The sequence below is a fragment of the Ahaetulla prasina genome, chromosome 1 (genome assembly GCF_028640845.1).
Source record: "Ahaetulla prasina isolate Xishuangbanna chromosome 1, ASM2864084v1, whole genome shotgun sequence".
In the NCBI taxonomy this organism is placed as follows: Eukaryota; Metazoa; Chordata; class Lepidosauria; order Squamata; family Colubridae; genus Ahaetulla; species Ahaetulla prasina.
The window spans coordinates 336,786,336-336,802,048 of record NC_080539.1 but is presented as its reverse complement, the minus strand read 5'-3'; the positions used below and the strand labels follow the sequence as shown (position 1 = coordinate 336,802,048).

General features: G+C 40.9%; 1 protein-coding gene across 6 annotated transcripts in view; it reads right to left on the bottom strand.

Moving 5' to 3' along the window:
• The window catches only part of EML1 (EMAP like 1), a 175,633-nt gene that overhangs the window by 17,825 nt on the left and 142,095 nt on the right, over positions 1-15,713 (bottom strand). For all 6 annotated transcript variants that reach the window (XM_058162686.1, XM_058162684.1, XM_058162685.1 and 3 more), the window contains 6 exons: positions 15,165-15,260; positions 14,364-14,498; positions 13,214-13,313; positions 4,708-4,862; positions 2,643-2,768; positions 1,824-1,955 (listed from right to left, as the gene is read on the bottom strand). In XM_058162686.1, the coding sequence (XP_058018669.1) occupies positions 1,824-1,955; positions 2,643-2,768; positions 4,708-4,862; positions 13,214-13,313; positions 14,364-14,498; positions 15,165-15,260 (744 nt within the window). The remainder of the gene's footprint in view (positions 1-1,823; positions 1,956-2,642; positions 2,769-4,707; positions 4,863-13,213; positions 13,314-14,363; positions 14,499-15,164; positions 15,261-15,713) is intronic.

Sequence of the window (15,713 nt, the reverse complement as noted above, 5' to 3'; positions counted from 1 at the left end):
ACTGAGTTTGGGTTTAGGGCTTTCTGGATCTTGGACTTTATCATCTTTGGTGCTGCACCAAACAGACTCTGTGAAATCTGGGTGTCTTCCTGGGTTCAACTCCTGTTTAAAGAATAAGTGGCAGTAAGAACTAGGAGGGACTTTGCACAGCTTCATATTGTGCGCCAATTGTGTCCATTCCTACATCAAGAAGCTCAATGTTACTCATGCCCTGGTCATCTCTTGTCACCCTAATGAGGTAGAGCAAAATGACATTCAAGACAAAATCATATACACGTTATCCTATTAACTAATGTAACATGAAAATCATTCAGTGGATGAAGTAGAAAATATAAGGGATTGCTTGAATCTTCTTAGAAAAAATAAGCTTAATCCATTTTAATTTATTTTGCCCAAATTTCTGCCCATTGTTATAACAAGAAGTTTGCCAAATAAAGTCACACAATTAAACTATACAAAAAAAGAATGAAGAAATAACTGTAGATTGTGTTACATCAAAATAAAATAAATATTAAATAACATAATAAATAAAACAAAACATAACAAACAAATAAAATAAAATAAAAAAATAAATAAATAAATAAAATTTTTACCTGGGGGCCCAGTTAGACTTTATAGGTTTATAACTAAAAGGTCAAATTCATATGGTTTTGCTCTATATTGACTTTTGGCTGTGTTTCACATTAATGGAGGATCTGGGGGCATTGCTTTTTATTGTTTTTATATTGGGTTTTTATCTTTGTAAACCACCTGGAGTTACTAAGAGTGAATTGGGCTCCCTTATAATTTTTTAAATACCACTAATACATTTTATTTTATGCAAATAAAGTAACAGTCATTTTTATGTTTCCAAAACATGCTCATAACATGCCCTTTATTTTGAGAGCTTAGATTGCCATGACAGTACCATCCAGGCAAAAGAGAGCTATCAGCAGGTCCAGGAAAATCCACAATTTAGCTAAGTAGAAAAAAAACCTCAAAAACTGAGCATACATAAATAATCTAGATAGACTATTTATCACCATGGTGGCACTAGTTAGCAGCCTGACTAGACTGGTGAACATAGAAATATTGGTCCTACTAGCCATGAAAGTTAACCCATGCCTGACTGTCGTTCCCACTGACAAGGAGAAATACTGTTTCTTTGTTTTAATGTATATAAATTCACTATAGGCACCAGGCTAAAAAGCAGGAGACTGTGACTAAGTCTTAGCTGTGTGTGTGTGTGTGTGTGTGTGAATGAAAATGATTCTGGAGGTGTATGCATGGGTTGGTGAATATCCTCCTCCTCCTTCCTATCACCCGTCTCCTTCAACTTATGACTATATGACTGTAACCTTGTTGCTGGTATCCTTACGATTTATATTGACTGTTTCTTAATATGATTTGATTGCCTATTTGTTCTCTATGACTATCATTAAGTGTTGTACCTTATGATTCTTGATCAATGTTATCTTTTCCTTTATGTAAAGTGGGAGCATATGTACCAAGACAAATTCCTTGTGTGTCCAATCACACTTGGCCAATAAAGAATTCTATTCTATTCTATTCTATTCTGCTCTGTTCTATTCTATGTGAATGTATACGGAGATGAATTAACATTGTATTGAGATGAATGTCATGGGAATATCCAAGAAATGACACAGTGAAATACATAATAGCAATGATTCTGTTCTTGCCTACTTCAAGTGATGATTCTCCCTTGATTTGCTTGTCCAGAGTGGATACAGCTCATAGTTCTAAAAATATTCCCAATTCCTCACTTAATAATTAGTTATAAAGGCAAAATTATATTTTAACTCCCGCTCTTTTAAAAATAATACCTCTATAGTTTTGTTCCAGATCGGACGATGACTGATTGCATCCCAGAGTATAATGTGTTTGTCTTGTCCACATGTAAAAAATTGAGGTTTGGTGGGATGGGCTGCTAGTCCCCAAAGCTCATCAGTGTGGCCCTGAATGAACACAGAAATGTTTCTTTGGTAGTTTGCATAGCATCATTAAGACAGAAATCATATCAAAATACTACATGAATAAGATATTTGATGATGCATATTATGTTTAGTTTCACTTGGTTTTACACACATATGCAAGCTAGTATACAATCCAGGCACAAACTACTTAGATTATATCTGGGCCAAAGGTTATATTTGAACTCAACGTTTAAATATAATGCTAATTTAGCCATGCATAATTAGTCAACTTGTTTGGGTAAAAAGAAATAATCCTTGCTTGTCTGTATGCAGTAATCTATAATTTCAAGGTTCAAATATCATGCTAATTTATTTATGCATAATTAATTTACTGGTTTGTATAAAGGAAGGCTTAGGCGTAATGTGTTAAGTAATCCAGGATTATTGTCTTTAAATGAAGTGCAGATAATTACACATCTGGTCCTTTTATTGGTAATACTAGAGGAAAAACAGCTTTAAAAATCTATTCTGTTCTCTGTAAAACTATAAATTGGGGTTACATGGAGTTTCTATAAAATTGCTACTTAATCAGCAAGTTCTCAACTCATCTGCAAGAATAGTTTGTTCAGGTTTATTATGCAGCATTTTTCTAAAAAGTAATAAATTTGATGTTACATGTTTTGAAAACATGGGCCTCAAGGAAAGATTGTACTAAAAAATAATAACTACCTGGGTAATGGGAGAAAAGTCTCCTGACAAAGAACCTTGGAGCACAAAGTTTCGAGTGGTTCCTATCAAAACAATGTCACCTTTCCCTTCTGCTATTGTTCTTATAGGACCAAACTGCTCCAGAATCTGTTTTAGAAAAAAATTGAAATAGTTAAATTGACTGTGTATATAATTATTTTTCAAGTATACAATCATATTGTGCTTATATAAAGATGTGAATGAGATGGGTAAGATACTGGTTGAGCTGATCAATTACTTCTTTTGGAAAGCAAGGCAGAAGTAACTTTTGTTAGTTAGAAGAAGCAAAAACAATGAAATTGAGAGCATTTTTTGTTTGTTTGAAATAAAGCATTTTTAAGGGTTCCATGAGCGCTGCTGAGGATTCTTCATATTCTTTCCTAAGAAACAAAATTTACACAGAGGAAAAGATGAGAGATTAGTAGCCACTCTCAGTTACAATCCAAAGTAATTATGACCAAACTGACCCATAAGCAAATATAATAAATGCATAATTTTTACATTTTACAAGTAAAACCATCTGTTTCTCCAGACTGCATTTTATTCACCAGCTTTCAAGAGCTATACAGAGAGTTAGTGAGTGGTCTATGGGTCTATGGAACTATGATGAGCATTCCCCCACAAATGAAGAAGATAATTGATTAAAAAGTACGTGTTCTATAGTCTCTTAATTCAATAATCCAAGGGTAAAACAAAAATTGTATCTTTGGATAAAATTAAAATTAAAAATATAGCATATTTCAAAGGACAGGAATATGTAGGGTCATGGTGGTGAACCTATGGCAGCCGTGCCAGAGGTGGCACGCAGAGCCCTCTCTGTGGGCATACACACCATCGCATTTCTCTGTCACATTTCCCACCATCGTTTGCAGGGAAACAAAAGTTTGTGAGACTAAAATAAATTTCACTCAATTCCAACTTCTCACAAAAGAAAAAGATCTCACGAAGTTGGTCTGGTCAGTTGCTTTTTCTGCAGAACTGCCTGTGTTGGGGTGCCCCGCCTCCCCGCTGGCCAGCTGAGCTTTGGTGTGCTGCTCCTAGGTTTGTCAGCCTCCAGACGTCAGATTCCCACCACCCAGCATCAGCTCAGGGGTTCCTTCCCCCCCCCGGGGGGAGAGAGAGAGAGAGAGAGAGAGAGAGAGAGAAACAGAGGGAGGCAGAGAGAGAGGGAGGGAAAGAGAGAGAAAGGGAGAGAAAGAGAGAGAGAGAAAAAGAGGCAGAGGGGGGAAGGAAAGATAGAGAGAAACAGAGAGAGAGGGAGGGAAAGAGAGAGAGAGAGAAACAGGCAGAGAGGGAGGAAAGGGAGAGAAAGAGATAGGGAGGAAAAGAGAGGGAGGGAGGGAAAGAGTGGGGAGGAAAAGAGAGAAAGAGAGAAAGAGAGGCAGAGAGAGAGAAAGAAAGAGAGGGAAAAAGAGAGAAACAGAGAAGCTGAGAGAGGGAGGGAAAGAGAAACAGAGGGAAAGAAAGAGAGAAACAGAGGCAGAAAGAGAGAGGAGGAGGGAAAGAGAGGGGGGAAAGAGAGAAAAACAGAAATAGAGAGAGAGAGGGAGGGAGGGAAAGAGAAATGATATTAAAAAAAATTCTTTTTTATTGTTGCTAAACATAATATTTCAAAAGCAGGAAAAATACGAAAAAAGTGCATTTAATCACATTTTTCTTAGAATGATTAGCTGAACTCTGCCTTGTTTATCATTATTTTAGGTAGTAAAACCTCAGTATTCAGGTTAAATTGCCGTGTTGGCACTTTGAGATAAATAAGTGGGTTTTGGGATGCAGTTTGGGCACTCAATCTCTAAAAGATTCGCCATCACTGATGTAGGGCAAATTTGTATGATAAGCATCAAAAGATATGATCTCTTCAAAACAGGCGAGTTATGTGATTTATCAAAAGTTACCAATATATGTATTTATAATATAGAAATTGGTAATGAAAATCACACTAATATTTTTAGGAGAAATAAGGAAAAGTGCCCCAAAGTGGTAAAATGATGAACATATTTTAGATCAAAAATATTATCAGGGAAGTTTTAAAGCCTGAAGTCATTACCTCAGTTTTGTGAATTTTCTGATAATTCCCATTCCAAGATATTAACTTTCTGTCCTTTCCACCTCCAGACACAAGAGTGCCATCTCGTAACATACAAAGGGCAAATATACCCCCTTCATGAGCTCCTTGAATTGCAGTGCTTATTCTGTTGGTACCTGGAAAGAAGAGAACAGAAGCTCACTAAAAATAACGTTTTATTGGGTTAGTCATTTAGCTTTTCCTTTGCTAAAGGAAATACAGTGTGGTAGCCACTATAATTTCTCTCTGGTCAGGAACTTTAAAGAAATGTTAAAGTTTTGAGAAGAAAAACAGTAAGTCGATAGGGTTGGGTTTCTAAGATCCTAGATGTCCTCTTAGGGCTTTCTTTAAAAAAAAATGACTTACATGAAACAAAACAGGGTTGGGGCAAGTCTAATTTCAAATAATAGGCTTTTCCAAAAAAATGGACAGCAATAGAAAAAGCGCAACTGTTTGTGCCTTACACTTAAGAATCCCTAAAGGAGAGGGCCTTGAGTGGCTATCCTGTTTGATAGCATTAGCACTTAGAATTATATACCACTCCATAACGCTTTACAGTATTCACCGAGTGGCTTAAAATCTGGGTCCTCATTTTATCGACCTTAGAAGGCTGCATCGAGCTTGAGCCTGTCAGGATCGAACTCCTAGCTGTGGGCAGAGTTAGCCTGCAATAATGCAATCTAACCACTGTGCCAGCTCAACATCATTTGACCATTTGAGTAAATTTACAGATCATCTACAAACTTCACAGCATCCCTCATCTGTGGATCACCATTGCAGGCAGTATGTGTTTGCCATGTTCCAGATATATGTGTTTTTTTCCTTTTTTTCCTCACTGCAGAGGTGAAAGACTGGCAAAACTCATTGCAAAAAAGTAAGCTGTTTGCTCTAATACATATTGAAAACAATGAAATTGTGCTAGTCACAAACACACTATAGAGACAGCTTACAGTATTCTTTTGAAATCTCATCGTTTCAAATTTCTTTGTTTTGTGGGGGGTGGGGGGAGAGAAAAAGCAAGCAATTTGTATAGGCAAATTCATCTGTCTGACCTATCCTGCAGCTGGTGCAATTGCACTGTTTTTGACGTGTAGAAAGCAAACAGTTTCATCTGAGGAAAATTTTCTTCGATTTCTCTGCTCTGGAGTGGGGAGGGTCAAGTAAAGGAAAGATTGCCTATAGAAATTGGTCAATTCCAACCACCATCACCTTTTGCAAAGTAAAGAGATTGGAGAGAAAGAGATTTCAAGAGTTGTTTGTTCTTTTACATATTAAGAACAATGCTATCGTGCCAGCAACCTAGGGCTAGGATTTGTAGGTGCACTATGAAAATAGCTGAAAGTACTCTATTGAAATCTATTCTTTCTTTCCAGCTGCTGGTACTAATTTATTAATTGTAGTAGTAATAGTACCATTATACTATAATATAGGACTATAGGATACTATACTATAGGATACTATACTATACGATACGATACGATACGATACGATACTATAGAATAGAATTTATTGGCCAAGTGTGATTGTACACACAAGGAATTTGTTTTGGTGCATATGCTCTCAGTGTACATAAAAGAAAAAGAAAAAAAAACCTTCATCAAAGGTACAACATTTACAACACAAATGATGGTCATAGGTTGCAATTTAACCCTTAATGATAGCAACAAAAAGTTACAGTCATGCAGTCGTAAGTGGAAAGAGACTGGTGATGAAAACGATGAGAAGATTAATAGTAGTGTAGATTTAGCAAATAGTTTGACAGGGAATAGTTTGAGGGAATTATTTGTTTAGCAGAGTGATGGCCTTCGGGGAAAAAACTGTTCTTGTATTTAGTTGTTCTGGTGTGCAATGCTCTATAGCATCGTTTTGATGGTAGGAGCTGAAACAGTTTATGTCCAGGATGTGAGGGATCTGTAAATATTTTCATGGCCCTCTTCTTGATTTTATTTATTTTTATTTATTTATTAAACTTATATACTGCACCATCTCCCATAGGACTCAGGGCGGTTCACAGGCATATTAAAACAATATAAAACAATATAATAAATAAACATTTAAAACCCAGATTAAAACTAAATATTATCAAAGCCTGATCACTAAAACAATAAGAACCAATAAAACCCCCATTAAAATTTGGTTAAAACATTTTGTTCTTAGGCTAGTCCCGCACGCTGAAATAATAGAGTCTTCAGTTCACGTCTGAAGGTCCGGAGGTCAGGGAGTTGTCGTAATCCAGGAGGAAGCTCATTCCACAGGGCTGGTGCCGCCACAGAGAAGGCCCTCCCCCTGGGGGTCGCCAACCTGCATTGTTTGGTCGACGGCACCCTGAGGAGGGCCACTCTGTGGGAGCGCACAGGTCGTTGGGAGGCAATCGGTGGCAGAAGGCGGTCTCGAAGGTATCCCGGTCCTAAGCCATGGAGCGCTTTAAAGATGGTAACCAAAACCTTGAATTGCACCCGGAAGACTACCGGTAGCCAGTGCAGGCCGCGCAGGATAGGTGTTATATGGGAGCAACGCGGTGCTCCCTCTATCACCCGCGCGGCCGCATTCTGGACTAACTGGAGCCTCCGGGTGCTCTTCAAGGGGAGCCCCATGTAGAGAGCATTGCAATAGTCCAGGCGGGAAGTGACGAGGGCGTGAGTGACCGTGCGTAAGGCGTCCCGGTCAAGGAAGGGGCGCAACTGGCGAATCAGATGGACCTGATAAAAAGCTCCCCTGGCGACGGCTGTCAAATGATCCTCTAAGGACAGCCGGTCGTCCAGGAGAACGCCTAAGTTGCGCACTCCTCCTGGGGACAATACTTCCTCCCCCACAGTCAGCGATGGTGTAAGCTGACTGTACCGGGAAGCCGGCACCCACAGCCACTCTGTCTTGGATGGGTTGAGTCGAAGCCTGTTCCTCCCCATCCAGACCCGTACGGCCTCAAGACACCGGCCCATCACCTCAACGGCTTCATTGGGGTGGTTCGGGGTGGAAATGTACAGCTGGGTGTCATCAGCATACAGATGATAGTCCACCCCGAAACCACGGATAACCAGCGGCTTCATATAGATGTTGAACAGGAGAGGTGAGAGGACAGACCCCTGAGGCACCCCACAAGTGAGGCGCCTTGGGGTCGACCTCTGCCCCCCTGCCAACACCGTCTGCGAACGGTCAGAGAGATAGGAGGAGAACCACCGATACACGGTGCCTCCCACTCCCAATCCCCCCAACCGTCGCAGCAGGATACCATGGTCGATGGTATCAAAAGCCGCCGAGAGATCTAATAGAACCAGGACAGAGGAACAACCCCTGTCCCGGGCTCTCCAGAGGTCATCCACCAACGCGACCAAAGCCGTCTCGGTGCTGTAACCGGGTCTGAAGCCGGACTGGAACGGGTCCAGATAGACAGTTTCCTCCAGGTGTTGAGGAAGCTGATTTGCCACCACTCTCAACAACCTTCGCTAAAAGCGAAGGTTGGAGACTGACGATAGTTCGCTAAAACAGCCGGGTCAGGAGGGCTTCTTGAGGAGGGCCTCACCACCGCCTCTTTCAAAGCAGCGGGAAGACACCCTCCAACAAAGAAGCGTTGGTAACTTCCTGGAGCAGTATGTGTTTGCCATGTTCCAGATATATGTGTTTTTTTCCTTTTTTTCCTCACTGCAGAGGTGAAAGACTGGCAAAACTCATTGCAAAAAAGTAAGCTGTTTGCTCTAATACATATTGAAAACAATGAAATTGTGCTAGTCACAAACACACTATAGAGACAGCTTACAGTATTCTTTTGAAATCTCATCGTTTCAAATTTCTTTGTTTTGTGGGGGGTGGGGGGAGAGAAAAAGCAAGCAATTTGTATAGGCAAATTCATCTGTCTGACCTATCCTGCAGCTGGTGCAATTGCACTGTTTTTGACGTGTAGAAAGCAAACAGTTTCATCTGAGGAAAATTTTCTTCGATTTCTCTGCTCTGGAGTGGGGAGGGTCAAGTAAAGGAAAGATTGCCTATAGAAATTGGTCAATTCCAACCACCATCACCTTTTGCAAAGTAAAGAGATTGGAGAGAAAGAGATTTCAAGAGTTGTTTGTTCTTTTACATATTAAGAACAATGCTATCGTGCCAGCAACCTAGGGCTAGGATTTGTAGGTGCACTATGAAAATAGCTGAAAGTACTCTATTGAAATCTATTCTTTCTTTCCAGCTGCTGGTGCTAATTTATTAATTGTAGTAGTAATAGTACCATTATACTATAATATAGGACTATAGGATACTATACTATAGGATACTATACGATACGATACGATACGATACGATACGATACGATACGATACTATAGAATAGAATTTATTGGCCAAGTGTGATTGTACACACAAGGAATTTGTTTTGGTGCATATGCTCTCAGTGTACATAAAAGAAAAAGAAAGAAAAAACCTTCATCAAAGGTACAACATTTACAACACAAATGATGGTCATAGGTTGCAATTTAACCCTTAATGATAGCAACAAAAAGTTACAGTCATGCAGTCGTAAGTGGAAAGAGACTGGTGATGAAAACGATGAGAAGATTAATAGTAGTGTAGATTTAGCAAATAGTTTGACAGGGAATAGTTTGAGGGAATTATTTGTTTAGCAGAGTGATGGCCTTCGGGGGAAAAACTGTTCTTGTATTTAGTTGTTCTGGTGTGCAATGCTCTATAGCATCGTTTTGATGGTAGGAGCTGAGGATGTGAGGGATGTGAGGGATGTGAGGGATCTGTAAATATTTTCACGGCCCTCTTCTTGATTTTATTTATTTTTATTTATTTATTAAACTTATATACTGCACCATCTCCCATAGGACTCAGGGCGGTTCACAGGCATATTAAAACAATATAAAACAATATAATAAATAAACATTTAAAACCCAGATTAAAACTAAATATTATCAAAGCCTGATCACTAAAACAATAAGAACCAATAAAACCCCCATTAAAATTTGGTTAAAACATTTTGTTCTTAGGCTAGTCCCGCACGCTGAAATAATAGAGTCTTCAGTTCACGTCTGAAGGTCCGGAGGTCAGGGAGTTGTCATAATCCAGGAGGAAGCTCATTCCACAGGGCTGGTGCCGCCACAGAGAAGGCCCTCCCCCTGGGGGTCGCCAACCTGCATTGTTTGGTCGACGGCACCCTGAGGAGGGCCACTCTGTGGGAGCGCACAGGTCGTTGGGAGGCAATCGGTGGCAGAAGGCGGTCTCGAAGGTATCCCGGTCCTAAGCCATGGGGCGCTTTAAAGGTGGTAACCAAAACCTTGAATTGCACCCGGAAGACTACCGGTAGCCAGTGCAGGCCGCGCAGGATAGGTGTTATATGGGAGCAACGCGGTGCTCCCTCTATCACCCGCGCGGCCGCATTCTGGACTAACTGGAGCCTCCGGGTGCTCTTCAAGGGGAGCCCCATGTAGAGAGCATTGCAATAGTCCAGGCAGGAAGTGACGAGGGCGTGAGTGACCGTGCGTAAGGCGTCCCGGTCAAGGAAGGGGCGCAACTGGCGAATCAGGTGGACCTGATAAAGCTCCCTGCCGACGGCTGTCAAATGACCCTCTAAGGACAGCCGGTCGTCCAGGAGAACGCCTAACTTGCGCACTCCCTCCCTGGGGGTCAATACTTCCTCCCCCACAGTCAGCGATGGTGTAAGCTGACTGTACCGGGAAGCCGGCACCCACAGCCACTCTGTCTTGGATGGGTTGAGTCGAAGCCTGTTCCTCCCCATCCAGACCCGCACGGCCTCAAGACACCGCCCATCACCTCAACGGCTTCATTGGGGTGGTTCGGGTGAAATGTACAGCTGGGTGTCATCAGCATACAGATGATAGTCCACCCGAAACCACGGATAACCTCACCCAGCGGCTTCATATAGATGTTGAACAGGAGAGGTGAGGACAGACCCTGAGGCACCCACAAGTGAGGCGCCTTGGGGTCGACCTCTGCCCCCCTGCCAACACCGTCTGCGAACGGTCAGAGAGATAGGAGGAGAACCACCGATACACGGTGCCTCCCACTCCCAATCCCCCCAATCGTCGCAGCAGGATACCATGGTCGATGGTATCAAAAGCCGCCGAGATCTAATAGAACCAGGACAGAGGAACAACCCCTGTCCCGGGCTCTCAGAGGTCATCCACCAACGCGACCAAAGCCGTCTCGGTGCTGTAACCGGTCTGAAGCCGGACTGGAACGGGTCCAGATAGACAGTTTCCTCCAGGTGTTGAGGAAGCTGATTTGCCACCACTCTCAACAACCTTCGCTAAAAGCGAAGGTTGGAGACTGACGATAGTTCGCTAAAACAGCCGGGTCAGGAGGGCTTCTTGAGGAGGGCCTCCACCGCCTCTTTCAAAGCAGCGGGGAAGACACCCTCCAACAAAGAAGCGTTGGTAACTTCCTGGAGCCAGCCTCGTGTAACCTCCCGGGTGGCCAGCACCATCCAGGAGGGACACGGGTCCAATAAACATGTGGTGGAGTTCAACCTGCCCAACAACCTGTCCATGTCCTCAGGAGTCACAGGATCGAACTCCGCCCAGATAACATTCTCAAGACCTGTCCCCGTCATCCCACCTGAATCTATCCAATCAATGTCCAAGCCGTCCCGAATCTGAGTGATTTTATCAGACAGATATTGAACAAAATCCTCAGCGCGACCCTGTAAGGGGTCCTCCCGAGCCCCCTGTGTGGGCAGGGAGCGGGTCACCTAAACAGGGTGGCTGGGCGATTATCTGCCGATGCGATGAGTGTGGAGAAATAGTTATGTTTCGCCACCCTGATCGCCACTAGATAGGTCTGAATATATGACCTTACTAGTGTTCGGTCAGGTTCGGAGCGGCTGGACCTCCAGGCGCTCTCTAGGCTTCTTTTCCGGCGCTTCATCTCTCTCAGCTCCTCGTTATACCAAGGAGCTGGTCGAGTTCGTCGCCGGGTCAGAAGCCGCAAAGGCACGACGCGGTCTAAGGCGGCAGCGCCGCCTGACCCGGGGCGCCCGCCAATTCCTCAGCCGAGCCGTGGGCTAACTCCCTCGGAAATGGCCCAAGCTCCATCAGAAACCTCTCGGGGTCCATCAGGCGCCTGGGACGGAACCATCGAACTGGTTCCGTCTCCCTGCGGTGAGGTGTAGCGGTCCGAAAGTCAAGCTGAAGGAGTAAATGATCTGACCATGACAAGGGTTGAGATATTAATTCCCCTAACTCCAGATCATTTAGCCACTGTCCCGAGACGAAAATCAGGTCCAGTGTGTTACCCCCGACGTGGGTGGGGACTGCAACTACCTGGGTCAGGTCCAAGGCCGTCATGGAAGCCATGAACTCCCGAGCTACCATTGACGAATCGCCCGCTGACGGCAGGTTGAAATCCCCCATGACCATAAGTCTGGGGGTCTCAACTGCCGTCCCGGCTATCATCTCCAGCAGCTCGGGCAGGGCTGCCGTCACGTAGCAAGGAGCCAAGTACGTGATCAGCAAGCCCACCTGCACCCCCCGGCCCCACCTCACGAAGAGGGTTTCACAACCGGCTATCTGCGGGACAGCAACCTCCCTCGGATCGAGACTCTCGTTAATGACAACCGCTACCCCCCCACCCCTACCCTGGGCCCTCGGCTGATGAAACGCACGGAAACCCGGTGGGCACATCTCAGTGAGGGGAACCCCCCCCTCCGTGCCCAGCCAGGTCTCCGTGATGCCCATTAGGTCCGCTCCCCCCTCCTATATGGATACTCATCCATTATACAAGTCCTCAATGGAAGGCAGGTTGGTAGCAATTATTTTTTATGCAGTTCTAATTATCTTCTGAAGTCTGTGTCTTTCTTGTTGGGTTGCAGAACCGAACCAGACAGTTATAGAGGTGCAAATGACAGACTCAGTAATTCCTCTGTAGAACTGGATCAGTAGCTCCTTGGGCAGTTTGAGCTTTCTGAGTTGGTGCAGAAAGAACAGTCTTTGTTGTCCTTTTTTGATGATGTTTTTAAAGTTAGCTGTCCATTTTAGATCTTGCGATATGATAGAACCTAGAAATTTGAAGGTTTCTACTGTTGATACTGTGTTGTCAAGTATTGTGAGAGGTGGAAGTATGGAAGGGTTTCTCCTAAAGTCTACTACCATTTCTACAGTTTTGAGTGTGTTCAGTTCCAGATTGTTACGGTAGCACCACAAGGCTAGTCGTTCGACCTCACGTCTATATGCGGATTCATCATTGTCTCGAATGAGACCAATCACTGTTGTGTCATCTGCGAACTTCAGTAGTTTATACTATACTATACCATACTATAATATACTATACAATACTATACGCCAAATAATCCTAATATAATCCTAATATAATCCTATCCTGCATTTTGAAAAATAACGTTTTACATAAAAATAGGATTAAAATATGTCTCAAAGATCCTCCCCCAAAGTCTTACCTTCTATTTTGTGTGCATGTCTAAAGAGATTTCTTCTTCTTCTATATACAGTAAAGTTATTTATTATTATGCAAGTTCATTCTTTTCTTACCCTTTCCCCATACGAAGATATTTCCACTTGAATCTCCTGTGATTGTATCACCATTTTCAGAAAATGTCACACACAAGACAAACTTTGGCTTTTCTTGTTTCTACATGATAAAATAGAATATCAATGAGCAATATACTTTTATTATATATTTCATATATTCCGTTCAGTTATCAATGTATTAACTATTTTTTTAAAAACACTGCTTTTCTCCCTAATGAAGAAAAAAATAAATACAGTAATGTTTCGAAGAACAATGCCTTGTGTTTATGGTTTAAAAGTGAGAAAGTTATATTACAATCTTAATGTAGTAGGACAACTGTATAAGTATAGATACACATGATATGAATAGCCTATATTGTATATATGCTGTCTCTCCCTTGGTCTCGACTTGTTACTTCTAAAAATCAATGTAGTATCAAGAGCCACTGTCTATCTGCTAAGATGCTTGAAAGATAAATTGGTGATATAAATTTGACAAAAAAGTGTACAAACAAGTGTGATAAAACAAAAACATATCTTTAGTAGATGATGCAAAGTATTAGCTCAGGAAAATAACAAGGAAAGAGAAAGAGAGAAAGAAACCTCCACTTTAAGATTTATCAAGCAAGAGAAAAGAAATAATAAAAGATATAGCATGACATCATAAATAATGGGATTCTATTAAGCACAGAAAGATTACCAAAATAAGAAAGTGATCAATAGTAGAAAACTATTAATATCTTAATAGTGCAATCATCAAATAGCCATGGTTTTAATAATAGAGTAAATTTTTGATTCACTCTTTTAAATTATTCTTAGCTAGGTAGGTAACTGAAATAAAACAGACTTCACTTAATCATGATTAAGTGGATAGTTAACACTTAATACTTTAAAATAATTAAATTACTGCTTTCATGGTTTCTAATGAGAAATACCATTTTGCTGGGATTTAAAAGAAAAAATAAATAAAAATATTCAGTAAGATGAAGTTTGCTAGGGAATAGTTCAGAATACAAAAGAAATAAAGAAATGAATTCATCTGTTTACGACTTCCTGTTTCTAAAGAAACAGCATGACAGCAGAGCAAAACTTGGAGATAGAATATTAACATTCCACTAATGATCTTCTGGCTGCAAGGGAAAAAAACAAACAAGAACATAAACATTTGTACCTCAAATAATCCCTGCTTTTTGATAAGAGAATTTCCTTCAATCGTCCAAAAATAAAGATGAGATTTTCCACATGTAACTATTATGTTAGTGTCTGTAGGGTGAAAATCAGCGGCAAATACTGCTTCATTAGAGCACTAGAAGAAGAAAAAATATTTTAAATTTGCAAACAAAAACAATAATTTTAATATTAAGTTCTAAGAAATTGTTTGATACCATATTAGTGCACTGTGACTTTTATATTTAAATTAAAACAAATAAACACAAAATACTTGATGTAAAGGTTTGGAAAAAGTGTCATGCCTTAAAAGAACATAACTTTTACATATATAGTCTACTTGCATATACAAATGAATAGGATTGTTTTAAAGATTTATAATGATTTTTCATACATGACTCTCAGGTTACTGGATTGTTGCAAGTGTGGGTTTTACACCAAAAAAGATAAATCTGCACCTTATATAGTTCCTACAGACCCAGAAAGTTCTGGCACAGTTTAGAAATGAGAGCTATGGATAGTGCTATTTTCTTCATTTCCACTTTATCCATACAAAACAAGTTTCTTATGATTTCTTCCACTAATAAGTAAACCTTATTACAGAAGAGGCAGGATATTTTCTCCCATAGCATTTATTTATAATGAAGGATACATTTCAACAGGAAAACAATTTAATGGCAAGACTAGTTGTCACATCAACATCCAACGCCGTGTTGGAATGATGGCGAAATATTATGGATATTTTTTGACCACAAAAAAAAAAAATTCTTGCTGGTCTCAAGTACAACACACAAATGCAAAATACCTTGACCTCTGCAACTTTTTCTTCCCTCTGCCAGTCCCATACTGAAAGCACATGGTCATTGGAGTCGTCAACTGAGCACAAGTTACTGCCTCCATTCTGAAATAAAACATGAAGTACTCCATCATCCCTCAGTTTTTGCTATTTCAAGCACTCATCTTTCAGTTATAGTTTGGTACTTAGGATATTATGAATACTTTGTCTGAAAAAATGGTGTATTTTGAGAATGCTGAGCTTGAATTTGAATGTGAAATGCAAATTCTAAAACAAATGAAATAATCTGACTCTCTCTCTGCATTCAGCTAATTCCACAGATTATCTTCCAGTTGAGCAGGGTTCTACTGGGAAAAACACAGTGGAATAAGGGACAGAGAGGCGTGTTTTCTTCATCTAAAAGTTTCTCATATTCAATAATATAAGTAAAGAAATGGGGAAAATATACAGATAGCTATTTAGTGATATTATGTAACAACAATTATACCTATAAATATGTTTGAAAACTATATTCTTAAAACTTCCTTAATTAAGTAAGGATTTCAATCAAACAAAACT